The sequence below is a fragment of the Hemicordylus capensis genome, chromosome 2, assembly GCF_027244095.1.
Source record: "Hemicordylus capensis ecotype Gifberg chromosome 2, rHemCap1.1.pri, whole genome shotgun sequence".
NCBI lineage: Eukaryota > Metazoa > Chordata > Lepidosauria > Squamata > Cordylidae > Hemicordylus > Hemicordylus capensis.
In genome coordinates, this window is record NC_069658.1 from 174,506,089 (window position 1) to 174,525,740 (window position 19,652).

Here is a 19,652-nt window from a genome sequence, read left to right on the forward strand (position 1 = left end):
TGGTCCATTCAATCAAACCAGTTTGGCCGATTGGGCGGCTATACTTGTAATAGGGATTACAGTTATGTTGTCACTTTAAATGCCTTTAAATGTTAAATCACATTTAACTCCTTTCCCTCTCATCAGCCACCTCTCATCAATGGGTGGCCTCTCATCAGCTACTCCTTTCCTTCTCATCAGCACCCTTGCAATGGGCTTTGGGAGAAAGCCCATTGGCCAGTGGGGAGGGTGGGAGGAGGAGCTGCTGTGAGAGATTTTGGGAGATTTGCATGCAGGACCAGCATCACAGGTCGGTGAGCCAGGCTGAACATGTGTGCCTCCCCCTCCGCTGATCCCTTTGCAGTGACAATGGGGATGTGAATTGGGCAACAGTTTTGCACTGTTCGCCACCACCCACCCCACCCCACCCCCCCACACAGAAACATCTCCCTGAGAGAACCTTGAATTGAATCATTGCAGTGCCTGGAAGACTCCCTAACTGGGTAAGAAGCACCTTTTTTAAAGTGATGGCTGTCATGTTTAGCAGAGGGACAGCAATGGTCCCTCTTCAGCCCACCATAGTCTCTCTCCAGTGGCTATTGCATGCTGCTATCTCCTTTGTATTATTAATTTTATTAATTAATTAATTTATTATTATTATTATTTCTTGTTTACACAGTCAGACAGGTGTTATTGACTGGTTTGTTTTATCCAGACATCAAGTCCTTCCCAAGGACCTGGGATGCCAGAATTTTATTATCAATATTGTTGTTGTTGTTATTATAGATATCATCGCAGAATATAGGCTGTTCCCAGTAAAGTTGCTTTTTGTAATTGGCCGATGGTGATTTCTGTGGCCCCTGTGGTGGTGAGGTGCTCTTCAAGGTCTTTGGGAATTGCACCTAGGGTGCCAATTACCACTGGGATTATTTTGGTCTTCTTCTGCCACAGCCTTTCAATTTCAATTTGTAGATCTTTGTATTTTGTGATTTTTTTCTATTTCTTTTTCTTCTATTCTGCTATCCCCTGGTATTGCTATGTCGATTATTTTAACTTGTTTTTCTTTCTTCTCGACTACAGTTATATCTGGTGTATTGTGTGGCAGATGTTTGTCTGTTTGTAGTCGGAAGTCCCATAATATTTTTGTATCTTCACTGTCTACAACTTTTTCAATTTTATGGTCCCACCAATTTTTGGCTACAGATAGCTTGTATTTTTTGCAGATGTTCTAGTGTATCATCCCTGCTACCTTGTCATGCCTTTGTTTGTAGTCAGTCTATGCGATCTTTTTACAGCTGATTAGGTGGTCCACTGTTTCATCTGCTTCTTTACAAAGGCAGCACATGCTGTTTGTTGTTGATTATTTTATTTATTATTATTATTATTATATTATTATTATTATTAGCCTTTTGGGGACAGGGAACTAGCTCCTCATACCTTCTGCTATGTAAACTGCTTTGAGAACTTTTTTGTTGAAAAGTGAGGAGGAACAGCTCTGCAAGTCAAGACTCACATGGCCTCTCCTCTTCCTTTCAGCTTTCCAATAGGCCAATGGGATCATTCTCAGGCCCCAGGAAGCAAGGACTTGGGTGGATGTTCCTGTTTAGCAGATGACGGTCTATGATGGGACATATCCATTGTCTGACTCACACCACTACTGCCCCTGCCAAGGCATCAACCTGACGGGCAGGCATGATCCCACAGATGGTTGTGGGTCTTTGGGTCAATACTTGACTTGACCCATTCATGACACCAGCCCTGAGAAAGATACTCAGTTCATACTTGTGCAGACTCATAACTGGACATTGTGTGGTGTATGGCTCAAAGTTCAACATGAACTTTGGCTCAAGGTCATGATGAAACTGCAGCTCCTAGATGTATTTATAGCTACTGCAAGTATTTTATAAGGGAAATGAATAAAATTATATTTCAGTAAAATTAACTGGTTATGGCCCCGAACTTCCACTCCAACAAAAGGTTTAAATATTCTGCATCCCCTGCTGCATACCTTGCACAGCTGGAAGTACCAAATCACAGGAGGGCCTTTATCCTGGTCCAATGCCACGCCCTCCCCTCAGCCATACTAGAGGGCAGATACAGAAAGGCCCCACCCTCGGAGTGTCTGTGCCCCTGTGACTCTGGGCAGATAGAAACAACAGTGCACGTCCTCCTCTACTGTCCATACTATAGAGACATTTGCACCAACCTCATTCTTCTGCTACTTCTCAAGTTCTATGGACATTCAACCCAATTCTACACCTCTCTGTTGCTCTCTGACGCTGAACCCACCATCACACATAAATCTGCCAAGTTCTGCTTGGCAGCAAGTAGAATCCACCGTGTCCTGACAGGCAGCAGGTCCTGAACAGGATGGCCACAGCAAACAACTTCACAGCCCAGCTATGGTGTGCTCCCCACACCCTACCATAGCTTCCAAAATCATACTATAGGGGAAGTTTTACAGTCTTACAGTGTATAGTTTTTAAATTTTAGTGCTTTTACAGTTTTTACTGCTTTTATAGCGCTATATAGTTTATAGTTTTTAGATAGCCACATAGATTTTTTTATAGCCTTATAGTCTTCTATGGTTTTTTTAGCTTCCACAGCTACATAGTTTTGTATAGTTTGATAGTCCTTACCAAGACCCTGGAATTCCAGGCATTGGATTCCTGGAACCTCAGGTCATGGGGTGCCTATTAATGCCTCTTATGCCTCTTATACCTTACAAACCTTTGTGCCTTTCATACCCTTTTAATGCTTTGTACTTATGCTGGTAATAAAGATGATTTGATTTAATTTGATTTGCCATAACATTAAAAAGAGAGTCAGTCATCCCATTGCCTTTACATAATGGCAGCTGGGAACAAGTTTACTTCTAAGGCTGGAGAGAGACAATAGTTTTTAAGAGCACTGAAAGAGATTTGGGAGAGGCATCACTTCCATGGTGTGCAACGCACACAACCCACTGTTTTAGCTGATCAAAACAGGTTATTTTTGACTGCTACCCCTGTTTTGCTGATGTTCTAATGTTGTATTTTTTGTATTTCTATTCCTTTATAATGACTGCTGTTTCAATTTTTCTATTGTTAAGCTGCCTTGAGTAGTTTCTGATCAAAGTAAAATGTAATTTAAAAAATACAATATATTTTGTTGTTAGGATGAATGGGGAGGTAGCTTTCTGCTCCAATTCTATGGTTGCTTATCGTGTTATTTGGGGGAAAGCTCAGTTACTATTATTCCCTGCCTCCGTTTGTGTGAATGTATTCTACATATGTGCTATATAATTTGTAAGGAGCAGAAAATAAGGCTTCTGAAATGCATGGCTTCTCTCCGCTTCCAAACACATTAGGAATTTTACCCCCTACAGACACTGTGTGTTTCAAAGCAAGCCTGTGGCCGGTCTTGGACATGCAGCCTCTGTGCCAGTGCTAGATTTGGGAGGCGTGGTGTGGGGGAGAAAAGTAGGCACAAACAAACTGACAGTGTCTGGGCATGATAAGGCCCCTGGAACGTGCTTCAGGGGTTGTTTATTCCAGTCACTTGTACATTTTGAAAACATCATGAACTTATTGAAGTCACGGTCTCTTATCTGATCTCTCTCTTCATCTGACTGTTATTTGGCTTTAAAAAAAAAATTCTTGCCCTAACTTAAAAAAACAAGCACACTTAATGTGCTCTATAGTGTGCTTGTTGTATTAGGAGTCTAAAAAGAAGAGCCCTGTTGGATTAGTCATGTCCATCTAGTCCACTTTTCCAGCAGTGGACAGATGCCACTGTCCACTTTCTCCACACCATGCATAATTTTATAAACTTGTATCATACCCCCAGTAATTTTTGCTAAACTAAAACATCTCCAATGCTTTAGTCTTTCCTCACAGAAAAGGTGCTCCAGCCATTTGATTATTTAATAGAATGTATCTGTTAACCCCATTTTTTGAGATGGGGTGATGAAAATTCTACACCCTATTACAATGCAACCACATGATATACAAAAGCACTACCATTTATGAGAGTGGCTGCTTTATTTTCAATCTCTTTCCTCATAATCCGTAGCATGGAATCTGCCTCCCCCCCGCACTGACATTTTCACTGGCATTTCCCCATTGTCCACTACCCCATGAAAAGCTTGATTCCCAGGGGCTGACACTGTCCGGACAGCCATTCATTTGGCATTCATTGTAGTTTGTGGCAGCTCAGTAGCTGAGTCACATCCTCTTCCTCTAGACAAGGGCCTCCTACTCTAATTGGCCACAAGAGGAAATTGAGGGGCGCTAGCTAGGGGTATATAGAGCTGGCTTATGAGGGAGCCAGTTCTATGAACAAGAGGGAATCCCAGTGATGAAGCATCCCAACCTTCAAGGATAATAGTATGCAACCAGGTGAGTTAAAACACCTGGGTGAGCTTAGCAGCCGGGCAAGGAAGAGGTCAGGGCACTTAACTCCCTCCTTTAACAACCACAGCTCTCTTAAAGTAGGAACTTGTAAGATTCAGCTTCCCAAGTAAAGTAAAAACCTCCAAACAAGCAAGAGTTGTCAAGGGCAATATAAGGCAGTCACCTCAGGCAGCAGGGGACTAAGATGTCCCTCTGAACAGCTCTTTGGGACAGATCTGACCCTGGCAAACTTTGTAAGGAGACACCTCTTGCAAAGCTTGCACAAAGCATGAGGAGAGGAGAGGAGGCTGCTGGCAACCTCCCCCCCACCCCGCCCCACCTGCTCTTTCAAAGCTTGTAAGGGCTGGCTTTGAAAGGGAGCTGACCCCCCCCTCCGGGGGGTTGCCACAATATCTTGGGCCACCCCTTACAATTATGAAGGCAGAGTGGGTGCTCGTCAGTGGATTGCATAGAGTGTCACATGTATGACTATGAAGTTGTGGGTATGTGCTCAGTACAATGAACTCCTGGCTCATGGGGAACAAGTTTGTTCCCCTGAAGCAAAAGAGAGCTGACCTGGAAAAGCTGAAAGAGTCAGAAAGCGAAGTGGATGAGACCTTCCGGGATCTAATACACTCATCCCACTCCCAAGCTGACTGCTCCTCCAATGCCACAGAGAATGAGAGTCTCAGGGAAGGAGGACTTCTTTTTGAAGAAGAGGAAAATGATCCCTTAGAAGGAACCCATTCTTTGGATGATGAATCCATATCCTCTTTGTCTTCTGGGAGGTTTACAGGTGATTTCACAAGGGGCACTGCAAACTGTGCTATGCTTCTAACTCCCTAAACTTCCTCTTGCCTAAGAGACTGGGAGTCCACTCTTCAGAGTTCAGGAAAGACCCCTCCAGTTCAGTGCCCTTAAAGCCCCCTATCCAGAACTGAGGGTCTGTTCTGTCCTTGATCATATTGTTGTATTCAAGAGATGAGTGGCAGAGGTAGCCTTTTGACATAGCACATGGCTTGGCTTACTAGCTTGAAATGTATGCCTTCAATAGTGCTACCGATCTCTGCTTCTAGTCCAGCATGCATCTGGGCTGCATAGGCTGTCTTTTGCACGAGATGGCCTTTGGGACCTTCCTTTCTAGCTCTGTGATTAGCGGGGTGAGAATGGGTGGAATGCTATGGAATCCCACAAATGGCCCATCCATAAACATCGTCATCCCCCCATGGGGCACTCAGAGTGCAAGTTTGTGTGTGTGGTGTCTAAATCCACAATGCTGTAAGCACGGAAGGTGATTGTAGTCAGAGAGATTAGCTCTGGCTGTGAGGGCCCACTTGCTTTGGGGCAAGACCCTGGGCCATCTAAGGTTCTCCACTTGGAGGAGCCCAAAGTGGGAAAGGGCAGCTCAGGGGTTGGGGGACTCTGGCCAAAAGAATGCCCCTGAAGAATGGCAAGGGGACAACCGGCTCCCAGAAGCAGGAGGAGTCTGTGGCCTGTGCAAAGGAGAAGGGAGAAAACTGTGAGGCAGGGCAGGGCTGAAGGGCTCCAGGGCTAGTGGGTGACGAGGAGGAGGCGGCGGCGGCAGGGAGGGAGGAGAAGAGCTACAGGGGTCTGCTGGCTGCTGAACTCCCAGGAACCGGGAGGAAGGAGCGGGACATGGCTGTGTCGGGAGAGACAAAGATGGCCTAAGCTGTGGAGCCATAGCAGGGGATGGTGAGGAAAGCAGAGTGGGGCTGGAAGGTGCTAAGTGTGGGGGGCTATAAGAAGAAGGTGTGGGGCGTGAAGTGGCAGGGAGAGCTGTGGGGGTGCCAAGGTCCTTGAGCCAGGGGGTGCTCTGAACGGTGCCTCTGCTACCACGCTGTGCAGTCCCAAAGGCTGGAGGGCTGGACGCTCCTTCCTTGTGGCGCAGGAGGAAGTCACAAGGGCCAGCAGGGTTCATGGCGTAGAAAGCGTTGGCACTGTCAGGGATCAGCAGCTCTTCAGGTGACACAGAGAGAGAAAGAATGAATATATGTGAGCGATGCTGACAATGCCTCCACTCCTCCCCTTGCCAGTGCCCCCTTTCCTCACCTTGGCCATCCCCCAGAAGCTGCAGGAGCCGGTAGTTGTGTGGGGATGCCCCTTCCAGGTTGTGCTTCTGCAAGGCACGCTGCAGCACAGCGGTGGTCTTGTCCTGGCTGGTTATCTGTGGGGGAAATCCACCCCCTATGAGTCACAGCAGGTGACCCCGGTGGGGCCCAGCAATATGGCAGCCGAGTACAAAAACACTTTTTGTGGGACAAAGTAAAATTGTGACTTTGAAAAACAATCAAACTATGCACAGGCTGAACACATCAAATGACAGCCCAATCAAGAAGGTGTTCCTTTTACTGTCCTGCTAGTAAGGAGCAAGAAAGAGGCAGGAGTAGAACATGTATCCTGATTTCTAGTTGCCACTTGGAGCAGGGTTTATTAACCTTGGGCCCCCAGATGTTGTTGGACTACAACTCCCAGAATCCCCAGACATGGCCTTTAAGGCTGGGGATTCTGGGAGTTGTAGTCCAACAACATCTGGGGGCCCAAGGTTAAGAAACCCTGACTTGGAGGGGGAAAGTGTGTGCGTGTGTGTATGTATACGAGCGGAAAGCCAGTGTGTCAGTGGTTGCAATGCTGAGCTTAGATTGGGGAGGCCTGGGTTCAAATTCCCATTCAGCCATGAACTTTGCTGGGAGCAGGGGCATAGAGAGCTCACCGGCGGCTGCGGGATGAGCTTGACCAGCAGCCCACTTCCCTTGTGGTGGTGATGTGTGTGCACTCGAGTGTATGCCAGCCACGCCCCCTGCATATGACATCATACACGGAGGGGGGGCATGGTCACCTGTGGCAATATGGGCATGCTGCCATATGCCTGCTGCGCATGGCGCTTCGTTCATGCACCGTTGGGGTTGGGACGGATGTGTTCTTTCTTTGTCTGATTGAATTCCAACGGCGCGTGAACAAAGCACCTGGTGCAACAGGCCAAGGGGCAACATGCCCAGCTTGGGGAGAGTGGGGGTGGGCGAGTGATTCCGACAGCCCCCTGAAGGTGTAGAGGAAAGTGGGAAGACCCTAGAAGTGTTTGGAGCTAAAGGATGCTCGTCCCTCATGCTCAAGGGTGGCCATGCGCCTGGCTGGGTAACCTTGGGCCAGTCACTCCCCCTCAGTCTAAGAGTAAAAGGTTACTCTTTCAAAGGTGTCTCTCTTCTCGGTAACCTTTTAACTGAGCAAAGAGACACCTCTTATATTTAGCAGGGGGAGAGCAACTGGCCCTATCCAACCCCAGCACAGCATCCCTCCAGTGGCTATTGCTGGTACCGACCTTATGTTTCTTTTTAGATTGAGCCTTTGGGAGCATTTCTGTATTATTTATTTTTTGATGTAAACCGCTTTGAGAACGTTGATTGAAGAAGGGTCTATAAATATTTATAGTAGTAGAAGTGAAAGCATTTAAAAATTAAAAAAATAAAAGCTCTGTCCAAGAGGCTCCAAGTTTTTATCTAAATGAATTTCTAGCCTTGTTTCAGCTTGGGATGGAGTTGAGGAAAGAGGACTGATGCTGTAAAAAAAATAAAATATCTTGTTGACTGCTGCCACTATAGCCCTGCCTATGGGAGGGTTTGAGCTCTTCAGAGCAGAAGTGAGGCTGAACATTCTTTGAATGGAGCTCCTTTGCTTTCCACTCAGTGGCATAGCTATAACTGAACTGAACGGGTGCAGGGGAGGATAAAGGTCCCTGGGCCTCTGAGGGAGGAGGGCCCCATGGGCTGGGTGAGAGCTTGCTCTTTGTTACCCCATCCTGTCTCTCCAAAGAAGAAGTGGCACCAGGGCTCTGCGGCTCCGCCTTTCACCTGGCCTCTGCGCATGTGCAAGGTCATTTGCATGGTTAGCATGTGTCACGACCAGTTTGCCCTCCCTCTAAAGAGTTAACTGGAAATGAACCCTTGTCTTGACTAACAGGCTGATGACCTCCAGAGATCGTCCAATGAGTCCACCAGGGGGGTGAGATCTAGAGAGCCGTTGCTTGGAATTCTGGAAACAAGAAAGGAAGTCTGTGGAGAGAGTGCGGACTAGCATGGGGTCAGGTGCCTCATGGCTGGAGGCTGTAGGTGAATCTCTCAGGGTGAGAGATCTGCAGGAAGCTTGGATCTCTCATCAGGAGTTTTCAAGGAAAAGGGAATCTAGCACAGGGAACAGTACGTTTAGTCAGACTGGGCATTAGGAATATATATATTTCTTTGTATGTGTGTGCTTTGTATATCCCTGATACTGTTCTATTATGGTTTACCTGCAACATAATTAAAATAAGAAACACTAGCCTATGCTCAGCCCACCTAGGGCATTGCAAAAGACTCTGTAAACATCTGAGCATGCCTAGAAGCAACCTAAAATTGAAGTCAAAGACAACCTATTTTTGTAACTCACTAAGTATTTTTGAGTGTATCTAAAACTAAAAGCCTCAGACGGAAGCAGTCTGTAGTAATTGAATAAAAATGTATTGCTGTTTTTGTTCTTTTCTTTCTACAAGCCTATCAGAGTTGGTTTTTAACTCAGGAAAAAGAAGGGCAGAAAAGGGGATTTCTCTGGTACAAAAGCATCCTCAAGCGCTCAGCAGCTATCAGTTTTTCTCATCCCGTGTAGGCATACACGTGGAAGGTTTTTTTGTAGTTGTCCAATAGCAAAATTAAGAGAGTTTTCCCTCTGATATTCCGCACCAAATCTCAGGGGAGTTCAGGTTCTGTCAATAAGGGGGTGACGGTGGCAGCAACATTTTAAATCTACCGGAAATACAGAATAGTTTTATGAGAAGCCCACCCAGGCAGCTCAGCAGGGATGACTTGGAATTTTCTTTCCCTCACGTGAGCTAGCTCTGAGACAAAGGCTGTAATTCGTTACAGCATGGCATTGCTGACCACACAAATAGCCTCCGTGCATGCGTAGAGGCCAGATGAGTGCTGGATCCACAGCAGCACAGGATGCTGGGTGGGGCGCCACTGCTCACAGCAGCTTGCAGGTGCTGGAGGTACCACCGGTAATCACTTTAAAAGGTATCTCTCGGCACCCCACAGTGCTACCTTCCCCGTCCGCCAATGCCTCCAGCACCATCCACCTGCAGAAACAACTGGGACCCCTCTGTGACCATCAGATCTTCCCATTTCTCCACAGCACCTAATTAATGACCCCACTGCTGCCAAGTTCTTATTGCTCTTCCCACCCCTTTGCTACTCTTGTGGTGTACCACCCAGTCATGTCCTCACTGCAGCAGATATACTGTACCCCAGACCCTCTTGTCAACTCACCACAATGCTGCGATAAAGGTTGCCTTGCATGTTATCCATGCTGACACGGATGATGCGCGATTCCGTCCCTCTCTGCTTCAAGATGGGAGAGTGTAGGGGTGGCTCGAGAAGAGGCCTGGTGCTTAGCGGAGATACAAGCAGATTCTGGGTAGGGAAGAAGATCAACAGGGGCCAGGAGAGGGGTCTGTAAGATATGGTTCACTCTACCCATCAAAACCTGCCTTTCAGTAGTTTATGCCCTAGTGTTGTTAGAACAACCATCAAAGCAATGCTTAAACTGAAGCCAGCTGTCCCCTCAGAAAGTGATTGCATAGTTTAAGACTGATTTTTATATTCTGGTATGCTTATTTTGTTGTTTAAGATTCAGAGCTAGATTATGAACAGGAGGCCATGGTTCTGAGAGTCCCACAGCATAAGAGGCCTCTGCGCACATGCAGTGTGGCCGGCAATGTCAGTAAACCTTTTGGATCCCAGCAGACTCTGGTAACTTTCCCAGAGAACCAGCTATTCAAAATCCAACATAGATTCTAAAATACATTACAGATATTTAATAGAATCAGACAATGGTGTGGGGAGGAGGCAAACTCTGTGACAGGGATTCTCGGGAAAAGGAGGAGCGCATGTGCAGACCTGTTACCTCATTCATGATCCAACAAGCTATTTTGTTTTATTTATTTATTATATTTATATCACACCTTTTTTTCCATCATGGAACTCAAGGCGGTGTACATAGGGTTCTCAGGAGCATCCAGGTCACTGACCAGCAGAAGATCTGCTTATTAGCTTCAACTATGGCTTGCTGGATTGCCTGAACCAGGCCACTCATAATCTTGCCTTTAATAGATGTCACACTGTATTGGGGATGTGCACGAAATGGATTTTGTGTTTCGTTTCAAGGTTGAAATGCAAAATAGCTGAAACGTTTTGTCAAAACAGCGGTTGTTTTGACGGAACAAACTCAAAATGTTTCGAGTGTTGCAGCCATTGGGAACAATGGGGGAACTTGAAACACACCATTGTTTGCCGTGGATAGCTCATAGGGACACTAAAGTGGATTGGGTGGTAGGTTATGATGGGTGCTAACTACCACCCGACCCACAGAAGAAATGGACAAGTAGGCAATTTTAAACAAATTTTTAACCTTTCCCCCAACCCCCCCTAGGATCTTATGGGGGTTTTGTGGGTTGGGTGGTAGGTAACACCCATCATGCCCTACCACCCAACCCACTTTGGTGTCCCTAGGGGCTACTCATGTTGAACAATGGGGTGTTTCAAGTTTCCCCATTGTTCCCTTTGGCCAGAAAAAGCTGCCCTCACAGAATGCAAACACAAGGTTTGCATTGCAATTTGCAAGGCATTTTGCAACCCTGCCTTGGAAAACACTGCAGAAACACACAGTAAAAGGGAATCTGTTCCTCCACCAACACACATTTCAAACACAGTCCAAAAAATGGCTAGAAAAGAATCACTGATCCAGAATCCACGGTGCCAGCCAAAAGGGAAGCCACTGCAGTAACATCATTGGCAAAAGTTGCTCTCTCACACACAATTATGACTCCTTACTTCCTAGCATTGCAACAGTTGCCACAGCAGCTTCCTTAGCCTAGCCATAAGCTCAACTAGAGCAACTTCAGCCACATTTTGACTTGAGTACACCTTGTAATGCAGACTGCAGAGCAGACCAGAGCATATTCCCCTTAGGGGATGGGGCCGCTCTGAGAAGAGCATCTAGGTTCCAAATTCCCTCCCTAGCATTCCCAAGATAGGGCTGAGAGATTCCTGCCTGCAACCTTGGAGAAGCCGTTAGATGGACCTATGGTCTGACTCAGTATATGGTAGCTTTCTATGTTAGTCTCAAGGCCAGACATGGAGCTCATCACAGCAATCACCAAGAAATCTCTCTCTCTCTCTCTCTCTCTCTCTCTCTCTCTCTCTCTCTCTCTCACCACTGTCTGTTTCTTACCACAATAATATCTCACAAACAAAACAAACCACAACTCAAAGAAGGAAGGCACCCAAGTTCTACCTTTGTCAATCTGAGCCAGCAAAACCAGATAGTTATAGTAGCAATAGCACAGCCTATTATACTCAGAAATTTTGAAAATCCTTCTGTGTTTCCCATCCCTCCCCCACCCCAGTCAATGGGGACACAGTTGCCCATGACAACACTTCATTTGTACAACATCCAACCCTCTAAAATGGCACTCAAAACGGTGAATCGTTTTGATCAAAATGGAGTTGTTTTGTACTGAGCTCAAAACAGGCCCTTTATTTAGAAGGTGTTTTGTTTCGAGCTTGAAAGACTCAAAATGGCCCATTTAAATGTAGACATCAAAACGTTCTGCACATCCCTATACTGTAGACGGTCCTTTCCCACACACCTCTTGACTGTAAATAAGATCTGCCAGCCACACTGATGCTGCCTGATAGCACAGCCTTTGGGAATTACCTTGCAAGTGGAAGGTCCTTGAGTTGGAGAGCAAGGGGTACTGGAGTCATCCTCAGAGGTAAGGCTGCTGCAAGAGCCCAGTGGTGAGATTCCAGACTTGTCGGGGCCTGGAGTGGTGGCAGAGGCTTCCGAGCCCAGGAGAAGTCTGCAGAGAAAGGTGGGGAGGTGGCAGTGATTTAGATAAAGGATTCCAAAAACTTGCATCCCCAGATACTGTTGAATTACAACTCCCATAATCTCCAATCACAATGAACAAAAGCCACTATGACTGGGGCATGAGGATGATGGGAGTTGTAGTCCAATAATATCTGGGGACCTAAGGCTGGGAACCCTTGACTTAGATGCAAGGAGGGATATGTCTCAAGCGGTACAAACATTTTCATGTATCCCTCCATCTCCCACCATAAGGGAAGTCAGGTACAACGTGGACATCTAGAATCCCACATTGCTCCAAATCCCTGGTTCAACACAAGTGCCCCAGCCCTACACCAGTAGCACAAACCATTTTTTCACAGCCTGGCAGCATGGCACCACACACAAGCAAACACGGCTCGAGTGGGAGCAGTGGTCAGAATGTGGATCTTGGAATTTAAGGCAGCTGCGGTGTATAAATCCATTCTCTGCCATGTATTCACTGGGTGGCCTTGGGCATGTCACTGTCTCTCTGCTTTGGTTCCCCAGCTCTAAAGTGGACAATCCCAGCCTCGGGACAATCTTTATCTTGCACATATCCAAGATACACACAACAGGGAGGTCATTTCACTCAAAGGCTTCAATTTTTGCTCTTGTGGAATTCTTTCCCCAGGGAAATCTACCAAGACCCCTCTTTTCTTAACCCCCTCACCCCTCAGTTTTAAGACTGGCTCTGAAAACCTTTCTGTGCTGTAGGGGATTATATGATTGATTTTATTACTGCTGTTTCTTCCATTAATTAAACTTTTTATGAATTGAGGATTGTATATTTTACTTATATTTCTCTCTGTAAGCTGTGGTGGGAAAATTGTAAGTGTAAAGGTAAGAGATAAATGCATACATACAGTATGTAAATTCAGACTCTTCATCTTGCTGTCCTCAAATAAATGTTTATTCCCCCAAACGTTTGATGCTCCACTCCTACCTTGCTCTCTGACCTAGGGATTCAATCCCTGCTGAGGACATCAGGCTGTATTTACCCAAGGCTGGCCTAGTTTACTGAGGGGTATCAGCAAACTGTGAGCAGCCATCCCCTGCTAACTGAGCCAAGAGGCACCGTGACCGTTTTAAAGAGGTGATTTTCTTTATTTAGCAGGGGGAGAGCAACTGGCCCTATCCATCCCCAGTACAGCATTCCTCCAGCGGCTGCTGGTGGTGTCTATCTTCTGTTTCTTTCTTCTTCTTTTTTTGCATTTTAAAATTTTATTGGCTTTTACAATATCTTTACAATCCAATTACATTCATTAATTTGATTTTAAAACTTATGTTTCTGTATTAGATTGTGAGCCCTTTGGGGACATTTAATTTAATTTATATCTATGTATACTGCTTGGGGAACTTTTGTTGAAAAGCAGTATATAAATAATCGTCATATTCATTGTATTCTCCGTAGTTACAAAAACAGATGAATGCCAGATCAGTGCAGCTGCAACAAGTCCTCAGGTCCGGCATGGTACGGACAGAAACCGTGATGACCAGGTTAGCCCATTTCTGGTGCACCTTCCTTAAGTAGCAGCGTGGGGCCTCTAGGGGGCAGAAGATCCCTGATCAGATGGGATGCTTGTCCAGAACTCAGCAAGGGAGGAGCAGCTGGCAGGTGGTGAGCAAAGAGGAAACGCGGGGGCGGGGGGGGCCTCCAGGAGGCTGACTTACGAGCTGAAGCGCTTGGTCAGACTGCGGTGCAGCTTTGGTGAGTTTGGGCAGGAGTCAGCCGGTGGCTCAATCACGCGGGAAATCCGGTAGCTGCAGGGGAGAGCAGAGGCAGGCTGCACATCCACGTCAGCCTCTCGGTCCGCCAAGTGCACACTTGGTGTAAGGATGCCAGTCCCTTAGGAGAGAACCCCAGTCTCCCCAGCGTACCTGCCTGCCCATCAGCCCGTCAGGGTTCTTCCCTGCCCTCTGCCTCATGCAACTTCACAGCTGGACTGATGGAAGCGGGGGCGGCGGTGGGAGGGGAGGACTGCAGGAAGGTCAGGACATCCTTCCTATCCCACGGGCTATGCAGTCCACCCTGGGCAACCGTGCTATGAACTTGGAGGAGTGGAGCTTGATGAGAGGTTAGGGCAGTTCACACAACTGACATTAGGGTAGGAGAAGCCTCCTAATTTGGGAGCTGGGCACACTCCCAATTTTTGATTGCGTGTTAGATTTTCTGCTTTTCTGTGCGCTTGCTGCTGGCTGTTTGTAAGCCCCGCCTCTGCTCCATGACCTAAAGCTCTGTTCAAAAGCTGGCCTGGATCAAGGAATGGATTAACCAAATACACCACAAGAGGCTGGGAGCTTGGCCATCAGTCAAGTCCCAGATGAGTAGGATTATTTTCTTGCCTACCCCATTCCGAAGCTGGGGACAGAATCTGGGCAGAGCATGCTCATCCTACTCAGCTGTGGCTTGACTGACGATCAAGCTCCCCGCCTCTTATAGTGTGTTTAGTTAATCCATTCCTTGATCCAGGCCAGCTTTTGAATGGGGCTTTAGGTCATGGAGCAGAGGCGGGGCTAACGAACAGCCAGCAGCAAGAGCACAGAAAAGCAGTCTGCACTTGTCTCTCTGTGCAGAGTATCTATTTCATTAAACTGTATTCCCGATTCCACTCCTCTGCCTTGTCCTTGCATGCCACAACTCTTTCCCTTGGATTCTACACCTCTGACCTTGTTTTTAATCTAACACACGGTCGAAAATCGAGAGTGTGCCCAGCTCCCGAATTAGGGTAGGAGGCAGTGTTCCCGCTAACAGGGATTCCCAAATGTTGTTGCCTACATCTCCCAAAATCCCCCCAAAAGTCATTGCAGCTGGGGGATTCTGGGAGTTGTAGGCAATATCTGGGAATCCCTGTTAGAGGGAACACTGGTAGGAGGCTTCCCCTCCCTTAATGCTGATCGTGTGAACTGCTCTCCTGATTGGCCCGTGTAAAGTCCAATGAAAGGAGGAGGCTGCTTCTATGTGGGAGTAGGTGAGCGGCGCATTTAGGCACACTGAACAATTAAGTATTTACTTGCTGGTGCCTGTGAGCACCTGGTGCCTGCCTGTGAGCAAGCAGTCTCTGAGAGCTCCCCAAAGAAGAATCTTGGCCTAAGACTCTCCAACGGAGCTCAGTCTGAGTAGTGCAAAGATACAACTCCCAGTGCCTTCCACCCACTCATTACACAGCCTACCAGATCCTACAAACCATTCCCTCCCCGGTACAGAACCAGACACCCTTCCTTACCTCTGTTCCTCAGAAAACTGCTGTTGCCATTGGAAGGCAAAGCGGAAGGATGGGTTGGGGCAAAAATTGTACCCCCGGCATGATTCCTGCAGCTGACGGATCCAAGAGAGGATTGCTGCTTCCTGGGGAAACGAGAGAGCAGCAGAGTGGGCAATGGAGTTCTAGTTCCTGGGTTTTGAACATTATTCTGTTGTCTGGTTCCACGTTCATTGGCCTGCCTCTATTTCCAGGCACAGAACCGAGAGACTCTGCCTGCCACCCACCAATCTCCAGCTTTTCTGTCTCTGATTTACCTTCCGCCGCTTCTCAAAATTAATGAGGTTACCCTGTGAAATTGGAGAAAAGAGACTGTGAGCAACACAAGGGAACTACAAATTGAGCTGTAGTTCTGTAAGAACCGACAAGATGCCTGCCAAAAGAGACCCAGGCCCTTAGAGGCAGCCTAGCCATGAGGGAGGATGAGGCAACTACCTCAGGCAATAAGAGGCAGACTGAGCAGAGGCTTGCGCAAAATTTCTTGGGGCTCTTCTAGGCAGTGATTTATTCTAACCAACACAAATTCCAACAGGAGTTGTAGCAAGTCGTCCCTACGACATTCAAGAAGGTTGTGTAAGTTCTTAGCGCCATCTGCTGACAATTCGTAAAAGGGCCATGTCTTCTCAATACCACTTTTATACTCACTTGAAAAAGACACCGCATTTTCACAGATTGTCAGCAGATGGTGCTAAGAACTTATGTGGTGTTCTTGAATGCCTTGTGGATACGTCTCCCCCCCCCTTTTTTTTCTTTCTTTTTTCTTTCTTTCTATTTATATAGCGCCCTTCCAAAGTGGCTCAGGGCGGTTTACATTAGTCATTACATCTCTCATTGGAAGTTGAGCTTAAGTTGGAATAAATTGCCATCTGGTAGAGCCTGTGGCGATTTATGAGCAGGACTGGACCATGCCATTTTCCTGCATCCAGTGGAAATCCACTGTTACTTAGCGAAGGGATTCTATTTATTGGGGACAGGTGCTTTGCATGCAGAAGGTTCTAGCATCTCCATTTAAAGGGAACTCAAGCAGCAGGGCTGGGGGCAACCAACCAACCTGGGACCCTGGAAAGCCAGAGGTAATAGGCTAGAAGGAGCCATGACATGAACTGGAAAAAGGCAGCCTCATATAAGGGCATAAGGACAGTCCTGCTGGATCAGGCATCCTGTTTCACACAATGGCCCACCAGATGAGAGCTGAGGACATGCGCTCTCTCTTGCTGTCGCTCCACTGCCTCTGGTATTTAGAGGCATCTAGCCTCTGAGGCTGGATGTTCTTATGGATTGTCTGCCTCTGGTGCCACAGCCCTTCACCTCTTCTCCCACTACTTGAACCAAGGTGGAATTCAAGTAGGGAAGCTTAAGGAGCATATCACCTGTCCCTGAAGCCTGAAGAAGCACAGTGACGGAATTAACCTGAAATGCCCATCCAGGCAACAGGAGAGGATGTGCACTATGCCGAGAATGCTTAGCCAGTCTGGGGAGGAGAATAGGGGCTCTTCTCAAAGATGCTTACCTCCACAAAGTCTGGGAGTGCCGTGTCTAGCATGATCAGATCTGTCAAAAATGTCCCAAGATATGGGATGGTGGGAGCCTGCAACAAACCAAAACTGGATTCATTCACTTAACCCTTTGACCAGTGCACACACACACACACACCCATGTGTGAACCGACACACCTCCAAGGATATTTGATTAGCACGATTAGCATGCTATACAAGTGAAGCTCAAACCCAAGAGGAAGATGCTTTGAAGAGGCTTTCACGTCAATTGTTTTCTTTTTGCTAGTGAGGCCATTGCAAGGACTTGCACAATAGATGGTCATGTGCATACCCACTGAGCGGGGGGAAGAAAACTCAGTTGAAACAAGGTCTTGGTGAAAGCTGATGGACTGGCAGGTGTGGGCAACACCAGATTCAGTGGGCATCATCCAGAGTAGTGCGGGCAAAACATCTGCCAGTGCAAGGTACCCTTCCCCACCTTCTCCTGAAACTCCCTGAGTCCCCGCAAAAGCCATCCCTGAGGACCAGAGGACCTTTGGCAATGGCATGAGAAGTGGCACGCTGTTTCCAGTTCTCCAACAGCAAGGAGAATGGCTTTGCTCACAGTGTCTGGATAGTCCTCCCTCCTCTTTGCACTCCCCACCTCCTGCATCACTGCTGAAAGTCTCCTGACCCTAAGCAGTGCCACCGCCCCCCCCAGAGGGCTTAAGGGGCTTCAGTGGGCAGGGGAGGAGGGGGAAGGTACCTTGGGCTACTGGGCTACTGCACCTTGCACCAGCAGTGCTCTGGGCGCTCTCCCTCCCATGAAAAAATACAAAATTGCAATAAGAGTGAAGGAGAGAGATGAATGGAAGAAGTTACAAAACCTTTGCTGAAATGACCACTGCTAGAGGTTAAAGGACACCAGGGTAACACTGGCATTTCTTTGGGGAGTTAGTGGTTTTAGGTCTACTGGGACAAGACCTTGAATGAAAGGGTAAACTAGAAAAGCAAATGTTGGCACATGGCTGGTGCAGAGACACCCTAAGGTACCTGCCATGGGGTGGCCAAGAAATATAGTGGCTATCACAGTTGGGGGGGTGGTCTGTGTCTTTTGTTCCTGATCTGATAGGTGGGGGTACCTACTTAGCTCAGGTCCCCTCTCTCTCTTCTCTCCAACTTCCCCCAAGTCATTTCTGAGAACATATTACATGCAGACTTCGAACTATTTATAGCAATTATTTCTTCCTCAGACTTCTCCAAGTTGGGAACCCTAGTGTGGTGCAGTGTTTGAGTGTCAGATTAGGATCTGAGAGTCCCAGGTCCAAACCTCTGCCATGAAACTCACTGGGTGACCTGCAACCAGTCACTTGCTCTCAGCTTAACCTACCTTACAGGGTTGTTGTGAGAGCCAGCATGGTGTAGTGGTTAGAGTGCTGGACTAGGACCAAGGAGACTCAAGTTCAAATCCCCATTCAGCCGTGATACTTGCTGGGTGACTCTGGGCCAGTCACTTCTCTCTCAGCCTAACCTGCTTCACAGGGTTGTTGAGAGGAGAAACTCAAGCATGTAGTACACCGCTCTGGGCTCCTTGGAGGAAGAGCGGGATATAAAATGTAAAATAAATAAATAAAAGACTGGTAGAGGAGGGTAAATGCTGCCTCGAGTTCCTTGGAAGGAGAACAGGATAAACAATTTTTTTAAAAAAATAAAAGCCTTCCTCAGACTGAATGGACAAGCCTGATCAGCTGCAACCAGGCAACAGGGAAAGATTCTCACCACTAGCCTGGGCTGAGGCCTCTGCTTCAGAGATGTCCGGGCTGGTGTTTGAGGGGTACTGCATCCATCAGAGCTGCCCTGGAGACCTCCTTCCTACAGAAGAGACACAGACAAGTAGGAGGGGAAACAGAGCTAATGCCAGATCCATCTCTGCCCAGGTACACAGACATTACCTCCTTGGGTTGACATGTTCTATCCAGAATAGGCCTTTTTAAGAGTCCTGAAGCAGGGAGACATTCAACAGGTGCAGCTTTTTTCCACTGTTGCAACAATGAGATGGGAGAAGCTGTACCCAGAACAAGAGTGCCTCACACTTGAAGGAACAGGAGCCTGCCCTGCTTGAAGTATGTCAATTGTATGGCCTGCTGATTGTACTCATGGATGTCACCTGGTTACCTCCTCAGTAAGGAGCCCCCCACTTGAGAGAGACAGTGTCATCATTTGCACCAGAATGGGGGGAAGTGTTCATGACATGTGCCTTCTATAAGTGTGCAGAAATATAGCTTTCCTCTCATCCCTGACAAGCTGTACCTGCCAAATTTTCCCTCTTCTTTGACTTCCACAAAACCACTCAGAAGTTGGAGTCAGAAGTAGTCAAGCACTGCAATACAACCACCCTTGCTCTAAGCTCTCGGAGAGAGGTACACCTGCCCCCCCCACCCCCACAGGCTCCACAACAGGCATTCTTGAACCTGCAGTATCGACTGAGTGAGATGAAAAGTCAGGCTGACAAACTGGTACTCCATTGTCCTCCTAACTCAGGCATGATTTCCTACAGCAGGGGGCTGTAGCTCAGTGATTTACCCCTGTTTTACCCCAGGTTCAATCTCTGGCATCTCCAAGCAGGG

The 19,652-nt window shown here is 47.3% G+C and overlaps 1 protein-coding gene across 4 annotated transcripts in view; it reads right to left on the reverse strand.

The window, feature by feature from the left end:
* Positions 1-3,466: 3,466 nt before the first annotated feature.
* The window catches only part of RGL3 (ral guanine nucleotide dissociation stimulator like 3), a 30,851-nt gene continuing 14,665 nt past the window's right edge, over positions 3,467-19,652 (reverse strand). For 3 of the 4 annotated variants that reach the window (XM_053303851.1, XM_053303849.1, XM_053303850.1), the window contains exons 9-17: positions 18,805-18,897; positions 17,061-17,138; positions 15,808-15,840; positions 15,515-15,636; positions 13,962-14,051; positions 12,117-12,261; positions 9,668-9,811; positions 6,423-6,537; positions 3,467-6,329 (exon numbers count right to left, since the gene is read on the reverse strand). In XM_053303851.1, the coding sequence (XP_053159826.1) occupies positions 5,758-6,329; positions 6,423-6,537; positions 9,668-9,811; positions 12,117-12,261; positions 13,962-14,051; positions 15,515-15,636; positions 15,808-15,840; positions 17,061-17,138; positions 18,805-18,897 (1,392 nt within the window). In that variant the 3' untranslated portion in view covers positions 3,467-5,757. The remainder of the gene's footprint in view (positions 6,330-6,422; positions 6,538-9,667; positions 9,812-12,116; positions 12,262-13,961; positions 14,052-15,514; positions 15,637-15,807; positions 15,841-17,060; positions 17,139-18,804; positions 18,898-19,652) is intronic. The other variant, XM_053303853.1, reaches the window with a different exon arrangement.